Genomic DNA, 10,258 nt, shown 5'->3' on the forward strand with positions numbered 1-10,258 from the left:
TTGGTGGCTGCATATATATATATATATATATATATATATATATATATATATATATATATATATATATATATATACCGATTGTGATTGGCTCACCCATGTGTTTAGTTAGAAACCAGTAGTGCATTGCTGCTCCTTCAACAAATGATACCAAGAGAATGAAGCACATTTGATAATAGAAGTAAACTGGAAACTTGTTTAAAATTGTATGTTCTACCTAAATCATAAAAGAACAGTTTTGGGTTTCATGTCCCTTTAAGTGCAGGTTACATTATTAAGCTGGGATGCCTCCCTGCGTACATTTATAAACGTGAGCACATGGGAGTATAGTAATAGGTAGGTCCTGTGCAAAAGAAATCATTTGTCACATCTTTATTTTATCTGTCTGAAACCTCAAAGGCACTACTCATTCTACTCAGTGATTGGTCACTGTAATAGTCTATATCTGTGCCTAACTGTCCTTGCTAGAGGAGATAACAGGCTTTTAAAAGGGTGTGTCCCTAAACTGCAAATCACAGTTTATTTAAAACCTTTATTTGTTTTGTAATGTATTGTTCTATTGCTGATATATGCTGCATTGTAATGTATTGTTCTGTTGCTGATATATGCTGCATTGTAATGTATTGTTCTATTGCTGATATATGCTGCATTGTAATGTATTGTTCTATTGCTGATATATGCTGCATTGTAATGTATTGTTCTGTTGCTGATATATGCTGCATTGTAATGTATTGTTCTGTTGCTGATACATGCTGCATTGTAATGTATTGTTCTGTTGCTGATACATGCTGCATTGTAATGTATTGTTCTGTTGCTGATACATGCTGCATTGTAATGTATTGTTCTGTTGCTGATACATGCTGCATTGTAATGTATTGTTCTGTTGCTGATAAATGCTGCATTGTAATGTATTGTTCTGTTGCTGATAAATGCTGCATTGTAATGTATTGTTCTGTTGCTGATATATGCTGCATTGTAATGTATTGTTCTGTTGCTGATATATGCTGCATTGTAATGTATTGTTCTGTTGCTGATATATGCTGCATTGTAATGTATTGTTCTGTTGCTGATATATGCTGCATTGTAATGTATTGTTCTGTTGCTGATACATGCTGCATTGTAATGTATTGTTCTGCTGCTGATATATTCTGCATTGCAATGTATTGTTCTGTTGCTGATATATGCTGCATTGTAATGTATTGTTCTGTTGCTGATATATGCTGCATTGTAATGTATTGTTCTGTTGCCGATACATGCTGCATTGTAATGTATTGTTCTGTTGCTGATATATGCTGCATTGTAATGTATTGTTCTGTTGCTGATACATGCTGCATTGTAATGTATTGTTCTGTTGCTGATACATGCTGCATTGTAATGTATTGTTCTGTTGCTGATAAATGCTGCATTGTAATGTATTGTTCTGTTGCTGATAAATGCTGCATTGTAATGTATTGTTCTGTTGCTGATACATGCTGCATTGTAATGTATTGTTCTGTTGCTGATACATGCTGCATTGTAATGTATTGTTCTGTTGCTGATACATGCTGCATTGTAATGTATTGTTCTGTTGCTGATACATGCTGCATTGTAATGTATTGTTCTGTTGCTGATAAATGCTGCATTGTAATGTATTGTTCTGTTGCTGATATATGCTGCATTGTAATGTATTGTTCTGTTGCTGATAAATGCTGCATTGTAATGTATTGTTCTGTTGCTGATATATGCTGCATTGTAATGTATTGTTCTGTTGCTGATATATGCTGCATTGTAATGTATTGTTCTGTTGCTCAGATATGCTGCATTGTAATGTATTGTTCTGTTGCTGATATATGCTGCATTGTAATGTATTGTTCTGTTGCTCAGATATGCTGCATTGTAATGTATTGTTCTGTTGCTCAGATATGCTGCACTGTAATGTATTGTTCTGTTGCTGATATATGCTGCATTGTAATGTATTGTTCTGTTGCTGATATATGCTGCATTGTAATGTATTGTTCTGTTGCTGATATATGCTGCATTGTAATGTATTGTTCTGTTGCTGATATATGCTGCATTGTAATGTATTGTTCTGTTGCTGATATATGCTGCATTGTAATGTATTGTTCTGTTGCCGATACATGCTGCATTGTAATGTATTGTTCTGTTGCCGATACATGCTGCATTGTAATGTATTGTTCTGTTGCTGATATATGCTGCATTGTAATGTATTGTTCTGTTGCTGATATATGCTGCATTGTAATGTATTGTTCTGGTGCTGATATATGCTGCATTGTAATGTATTGTTCTATTGCTGATATATGCTGCATTGTAATGTATTGTTCTGTTGCTGATATATGCTGCATTGTAATGTATTGTTCTGTTGCTGATATATGCTGCATTGTAATGTATTGTTCTGTTGCTGATATATGCTGCATTGTAATGTATTGTTCTGTTGCTGATATATGCTGCATTGTAATGTATTGTTCTGTTGCTGATATATGCTGCATTGTAATGTATTGTTCTGTTGCTGATATATGCTGCATTGTAATGTATTGCTCAGATATGCTGCATTGTAATGTATTGTTCTGTTGCTGATACATGCTGCATTGTAATGTATTGTTCTGTTGCTGATATATGCTGCATTGTAATGTATTGTTCTGTTGCTGATACATGCTGCATTGTAATGTATTGTTCTGTTGCTCAGATATGCTGCATTGTAATGTATTGTTCTGTTGCTGATATATGCTGCATTGTAATGTATTGTTCTGTTGCCGATATATGCTGCATTGTAATGTATTGTTCTGTTGCTCAGATATGCTGCATTGTAATGTATTGTTCTATTGCTGATACATGCTGCATTGTAATGTATTGTTCTATTGCTGATATATGCTGCATTGTAATGTATTGTTCTGTTGCCGATATATGCTGCATTGTAATGTATTGTTCTGTTGCTCAGATATGCTGCATTGTAATGTATTGTTCTGTTGCTCAGATATGCTGCATTGTAATGTATTGTTCTGTTGCTGATATATGCTGCATTGTAATGTATTGTTCTGTTGCTGATATATGCTGCATTGTAATGTATTGTTCTGTTGCTGATACATGCTGCATTGTAATGTATTGTTCTGCTGCTGATATATGCTGCATTGTAATGTATTGTTCTGTTGCTGATACATGCTGCATTGTAATGTATTGTTCTGTTGCTGATACATGCTGCATTGTAATGTATTGTTCTGTTGCTGATACATGCTGCATTGTAATGTATTGTTCTGCTGCTGATACATGCTGCATTGTAATGTATTGTTCTGTTGCCGATATATGCTGCATTGTAATGTATTGTTCTGTTGCTCAGATATGCTGCATTGTAATGTATTGTTCTGTTGCTGATATATGCTGCATTGTAATGTATTGTTCTGTTGCTGATATATGCTGCATTGTAATGTATTGTTCTGTTGCTGATATATGCTGCATTGTAATGTATTGTTCTGTTGCTGATACATGCTGCATTGTAATGTATTGTTCTGCTGCTGATACATGCTGCATTGTAATGTATTGTTCTGTTGCTGATATATGCTGCATTGTAATGTATTGTTCTGCTGCTGATATATGCTGCATTGTAATGTATTGTTCTGTTGCCGATATATGCTGCATTGTAATGTATTGTTCTGTTGCTGATATATGCTGCATTGTAATGTATTGTTCTGTTGCCGATATATGCTGCATTGTAATGTATTGTTCTGTTGCCGATATATGCTGCATTGTAATGTATTGTTCTGTTGCTGATATATGCTGCATTGTAATGTATTGTTCTGTTGCCGATATATGCTGCATTGTAATGTATTGTTCTGTTGCTGATATATGCTGCATTGTAATGTATTGTTCTGTTGCTGATATATGCTGCATTGTAATGTATTGTTCTGTTGCCGATATATGCTGCATTGTAATGTATTGTTCTGTTGCTGATATATGCTGCATTGTAATGTATTGTTCTGTTGCTCAGATATGCTGCATTGTAATGTATTGTTCTGCTGCTCAGATATGCTGCATTGTAATGTATTATTTTATTACGTTCTGTGAGATGTGTGAGTTTTATCTTGACATTTCCATGCTTTATATTTGTTTGGGCACTGCATTTGCTAGTTTTTATACTGTACTAAACATTCCCTAATGATTGCAAATGTCCCCTGTGGCTCCTGATGATGTCATGCAAGACGTTACTGGTGACAAAACACAAACTAGTTCCAGTGGGGTTATAGTAACTTTATTAAAAGGTTTTCATGATTCTGATATGGTGTAACATTAAAAACAAAAACTTTACTATTGACTTGTTATGAAATTTACTTTGGGCTCTTAGTTTCCTTTGTTGAAAAGCAGGTAGGAAGGTGTAGGAGAGTGCACATGACTAGAACAATATATGGCAGCAGTTTCATAACTAATATATTTGCAAGAACACTAGGTGGCAGCAGTGTTTCCTTTCATGTACTGCTACAGAAATGTGCACGCTGCATTGCTAGATATCGCTTCAACTAAGAATACCACAAGAACAAGGTAAAATTGATAAAGTAAAATAGTATTCTCAATCTGAGTCACAAAAAGTTGTTTCATGTCCCTTTTAAACTTGAACAACGTCCTGGTTGTTAAATGCGCACAGCTTATGGTTATATTATATATTACTATATACACATTCAATTAAGTTATCTTTCTTGCATCTAAGAAGGAATTTTACAAATGTATTAAATATTTTGTTTTGTTGTTTTTTGTTTTTTTAAAGAAACAGACGTGTTTTTATTTCGTGGTGGTGACCCTTTCTACTGTTACTATTGATAAGCATGTAACCTGTATGGTGCATAGTTATAGATTGTGACATTTGCAAGCACAGGATATTGGTCAAAATTAACTTTAAAGGGACATAAAAGCCAAATATTTTCTTTCATCATTCAATACAAGTGTAAACAACTTTCCAATCTATTTCTATTATCTATTTAGCTTTGTTATCTTGATATCCTTTGTTGAAAAGGATACCTAAATAGACTTGGGGGCTTGCTGCTTATTGGTGGCTACACATATATGGCACTTGTCATTGGCTTACTGATGTGTTCAGCTAGCTCCCAGTAGTGCATTGCTGCTACTTCAATAAAGGATATCAAGAGAATGAAGCAAAATTGTCTTGTATAATCAGACGTTCCAGTCACTAGTACAGTTTGTGTGCCCGACACATAAGCCCCTGTATCCTTCAGACTTAGGTTACATGATCTTCAGTAAGTAGTGCAGTTTGTGTGTGCGTCACATAAGCCGCTGTATCCTTCAGACTTAGGTTACATGATCTTCAGTAAGTAGTGCAGTTTGTGTGTGCGTCACATAAGCCGCTGTATCCTTCAGACTTGGGTTACATGATCTTCAGTAAGTAGTACAGTTTGTGTGCACGTCACATAAGCCGCTGTATCCTTCAGACTTGGGTTACATGATCTTCAGTAAGTAGTGCAGTTTGTGTGTGCGTCACATAAGCCGCTGTATCCTTCAGACTTAGGTTACATGATCTTCAGTAAGTAGTACAGTTTGTGTGCGCGTCACATAAGCCGCTGTATCCTTCAGACTTAGGTTACATGATCTTCAGTAAGTAGTGCAGTTTGTGTGTGCATCACATAAGCCGCTGTATCCTTCAGACTTAGGTTACATGATCTTCAGTAAGTAGTGCAGTTTGTGTGTGCGTCACATAAGCCGTTGTATCCTTCAGACTTAGGTTACATGATCTTCAGTAAGTAGTGCAGTTTGTGTGCGCGTCACATAAGCCGCTGTATCCTTCAGACTTGGGTTACATGATCTTCAGTAAGTAGTGCAGTTTGTGTGTGCGTCACATAAGCCGTTGTATCCTTCAGACTTAGGTTACATGATCTTCAGTAAGTAGTGCAGTTTGTGTGCGCGTCACATAAGCCCCTGTATCCTTTAGACTTAGGTTACATGATCTTCAGTAAGTAGTGCAGTTTGTGTGCGCGTCACATAAGCCGTTGTATCCTTCAGACTTAGGTTACATGATCTTCAGTAAGTAGTACAGTTTGTGTGCGCGTCACATAAGCCGCTGTATCCTTCAGACTTAGGTTACATGATCTTCAGTAAGTAGTGCAGTTTGTGTGTGCGTCACATAAGCCGCTGTATCCTTCAGACTTAGGTTTCATGATCTTCAGTAAGTAGTGCAGTTTGTGTGTGCGTCACATAAGCCGCTGTATCCTTCAGACTTAGGTTACATGATCTTCAGTAAGTAGTACAGTTTGTGTGTGCGTCACATAAGCCGTTGTATCCTTCAGACTTAGGTTACATGATCTTCAGTAAGTAGTACAGTTTGTGTGTGCGTCACATAAGCCGCTGTATCCTTTAGACTTAGGTTACATTATCTTCAGTAAGTAGTGCAGTTTGTGTGTGCGTCACATAAGCCGCTGTATCCTTCAGACTTAGGTTACATGATCTTCAGTAAGTAGTGCAGTTTGTGTGCGCGTCACATAAGCCGCTGTATCCTTCAGACTTAGGTTACATGATCTTCAGTAAGTAGTACAGTTTGTGTGTGCGTCACATAAGCCGCTGTATCCTTCAGACTTAGGTTACATGATCTTCAGTAAGTAGTGCAGTTTGTGTGCGCGTCACATAAGCCGTTGTATCCTTCAGACTTAGGTTACATGATCTTCAGTAAGTAGTGCAGTTTGTGTGCGCGTCACATAAGCCGCTGTATCCTTCAGACTTAGGTTACATGATCTTCAGTAAGTAGTACAGTTTGTGTGCGCGTCACATAAGCCGCTGTATCCTTTAGACTTAGGTTACATGATCTTCAGTAAGTAGTACAGTTTGTGTTCCCGTCACATAAGCCGTTGTATCCTTCAGACTTAGGTTACATGATCTTCAGTAAGTAGTACAGTTTGTGTTCCCGTCACATAAGCCGTTGTATCCTTTAGACTTGGGTTACATGATCTTCAGTAAGTAGTGCAGTTTGTGTGCGCGTCACATAAGCCGCTGTATCCTTCAGACTTAGGTTACATGATCTTCAGTAAGTAGTGCAGTTTGTGTGCGCGTCACATAAGCCGCTGTATCCTTCAGACTTAGGTTACATGATCTTCAGTAAGTAGTACAGTTTGTGTGTGCGTCACATAAGCCGCTGTATCCTTCAGACTTAGGTTACATGATCTTCAGTAAGTAGTACAGTTTGTGTTCCCGTCACATAAGCCGCTGTATCCTTCAGACTTAGGTTACATGATCTTCAGTAAGTAGTACAGTTTGTGTGCGCGTCACATAAGCCGCTGTATCCTTCAGACTTAGGTTACATGATCTTCAGTAAGTAGTACAGTTTGTGTGCGCGTCACATAAGCCGCTGTATCCTTCAGACTTAGGTTACATGATCTTCAGTAAGTAGTACAGTTTGTGTGCGCGTCACATAAGCCGCTGTATCCTTCAGACTTAGGTTACATGATCTTCAGTAAGTAGTACAGTTTGTGTGCGCATCACATAAGCCGTTGTATCCTTCAGACTTAGGTTACATGATCTTCAGTAAGTAGTACAGTTTGTGTGTGCGTCACATAAGCCGCTGTATCCTTCAGACTTAGGTTACATGATCTTCAGTAAGTAGTACAGTTTGTGTTCCCGTCACATAAGCCGTTGTATCCTTTAGACTTAGGTTACATGATCTTCAGTAAGTAGTACAGTTTGTGTGCGCGTCACATAAGCCGCTGTATACTTCAGACTTAGGTTACATGATCTTCAGTAAGTAGTACAGTTTGTGTGCGCGTCACATAAGCCGTTGTATCCTTTAGACTTGGGTTACATGATCTTCAGTAAGTAGTGCAGTTTGTGTTCCCGTCACATAAGCCGCTGTATCCTTCAGACTTAGGTTACATGATCTTCAGTAAGTAGTGCAGTTTGTGTGCGCGTCACATAAGCAGTTGTATCCTTCAGACTTAGGTTACATGATCTTCAGTAAGTAGTGCAGTTTGATCTTGCCAGGTGTTCAAAAAAAGTCAGATTCTTTCGATGGAACCAGTTGCCTCTGTCTCACGTTTTTACTTTTGTTTTGCAGGTTGCTGGCGCAGAAGGTCGACCCAAATACACGACATAAACTCGGCTGGACTGCTCTGATGGTGGCTGCCATAGGGAGGAACCAGAGGTACCGAGCTTTATAAGGGCATCAGATAAGAATTGTACCTGGTCTTTTTATACTTATAACCCATAAGTGATGTTAACTTAAAGGGACATTCTAGTTAAAATTTAAATGCACATAGATGAATCTTTGGATAGAAACATACTTGCAATAAACATGTAGTTGTAGAAATGCTTCTAGTAAAAGTTATCACTGTTTTAGTGTGAACATTTTTCTCTGCACGTGCATGTGACGCATAGCTAGATATTCTCAGTGCGTATTAGAAAGGTTAAAGTATGAAGCAATGTTAGCAGTTCCCTTCAGGTGCTCGCTGCCAGCTCCCGTTCTCACAAACCGTGTGTAGAAGCAGAAAGTGTTGAAAGTGGCGGCGCTGTGTCACTTCCAGAATTTTTTTTAACTTTATGCTCTTGATCAAGGCTTCTTTTAGCCGAAACGCGTTGAGCTGTATTTTAACCTGAAGCTGCACCTGAACTCACCTTTGTGATGATTTTAATAAAAAGCTTATTTTAAATGCAATCTCGTGAAAGCAACAAAGTTGACTCGGAGGACATGGGCAGCTTGGTTCCCTGGAGATTTTCTCAGTGCACAAGCATTTAAAATACTGCAGCTGCTCAGATCGCCAGTGAGGCTTGTATCATGTCAGCTATTGACGAGTCATTACTAGATGATACAAGCACCTTCCCTCTAAGCAAGTACTGTGTTTAAAATGCTGGTGCACGGTGCATACTTAAATACACTTTTGAAACGGCTATAGCTTTTATTAGATACATTTTTGCTAATACATGTATATTACAAAAATGCTTCTATTCAAAACTGAAATGTAGCCATGTGGATTTCAAGTTTGGCTGGACGGTCCCTTTAACGCATCTCTCTTTACAAGTCATCTTATTTATCTAATGTATTGTAACTTTTCACACAAAGGCGCATGAAAGTGATGCAGCATATCTGTACAAAACTGACTAGAAAATATCACATGAACATCTATATTGAAAAAAACAAAACAAAGGAAGATAATTTACATCAGGTTCCCCAGTAGCCACATCCAATTGTAATCAGGATGCTTGTCCAATACTTGCAAGGGATCGTGCACCTGGCATGTGCAGGCACAGTCACTAATTTAGCCAATAAGATCACAGTAAAGCACAGTGTGAGCACAGCACTGTTGACGCTATTTGTTTGTTTTTTTAATCATGCTGATTACCGTAAAAAAGAGTATTTAATGTGTAACTTACTCTTACTCTGGTGAGCTGATCTTAGTTTTAAATAAAGAAGAACCCAGGTATACACCCTACAACATTTTCTGTCTCACAGTTGCATTAAGGATATAAGAATTTATGTTTCTGACAAATGCCTTTAATTGTATGTCCGCTTTAATCTAATGGTTGCTGTATCTATAAACCTCCTGTGTGTGTGCAGAAAATGTCTCTTGTTACTCATCCCCTGTAAATACCGCTACAAGATGAACCATGGATTCTCCGCAAACCAGTCTTGCGAGTATTGAGAGTTTAAGTGGTTTTTATTCTTTCATTCTTTTTCTAAACAAACTTTATTCTCTGAACGACTCTCACAGTCTTACGTGCCCATATAGAGAGATTCCTCAGCATCAAGTTTAATTTTGTTTCTTTTATTTGAACATCAGATACCAAAACAACATAGCAACGTTTCGGGTACCTTTTTACACGTATGTCCTTTTTTGAATATCTTCTTCAGCACAGGTGGATCACATTGCATCTGATTATCCCTTAGACATAGTGGGACCTCTTTTCAATACACTGTTGTTGGTGTTCCTCTAAGACAACTAAACAATTATTTTGAGGGCACCAAGAGTCTACAATAAGATTGTAGATATACAGCCTTAGTGGGTTGCGTTTAAAGAGACAGTCTAGTCAAAATTAGACTTTCATGATTCAGATAGGGCATGTAATTTTAAACAATTTTCCAATTTACTTTTATCATCAAATTTGATTTGTTCTATTGGTATTCTTTGTTAAAAGTTAAACCTAGGTAGTTTCATATGCTAATTTCTAAGCTGTTGAATGCTGCCTCTTATCTCAGTGCATTTTGACAGTTTTTCACAACTAGACAGTGCTTGTTCATGTGTGCCCTATATATAACCATGTGCTCACTCCAGTGGAGTTATTTACG

At 37.5% G+C, this 10,258-nt stretch overlaps 1 protein-coding gene across 3 annotated transcripts in view; it reads left to right on the top strand.

Moving 5' to 3' along the window:
- The window catches only part of CLPB (caseinolytic mitochondrial matrix peptidase chaperone subunit B), a 540,105-nt gene that overhangs the window by 16,272 nt on the left and 513,575 nt on the right, over positions 1–10,258 (top strand). For 2 of the 3 annotated variants that reach the window (XM_053708781.1, XM_053708784.1), the window contains one exon: positions 8,033–8,119. The exons of the other annotated variant lie outside the window; for it this stretch is intronic. In XM_053708781.1, the coding sequence (XP_053564756.1) occupies positions 8,033–8,119 (87 nt within the window). The remainder of the gene's footprint in view (positions 1–8,032; positions 8,120–10,258) is intronic. 3 annotated transcript variants of the gene reach the window in all.

Source organism: Bombina bombina, chromosome 3, assembly GCF_027579735.1.
Source record: "Bombina bombina isolate aBomBom1 chromosome 3, aBomBom1.pri, whole genome shotgun sequence".
Taxonomy (NCBI): domain Eukaryota; kingdom Metazoa; phylum Chordata; class Amphibia; order Anura; family Bombinatoridae; genus Bombina; species Bombina bombina.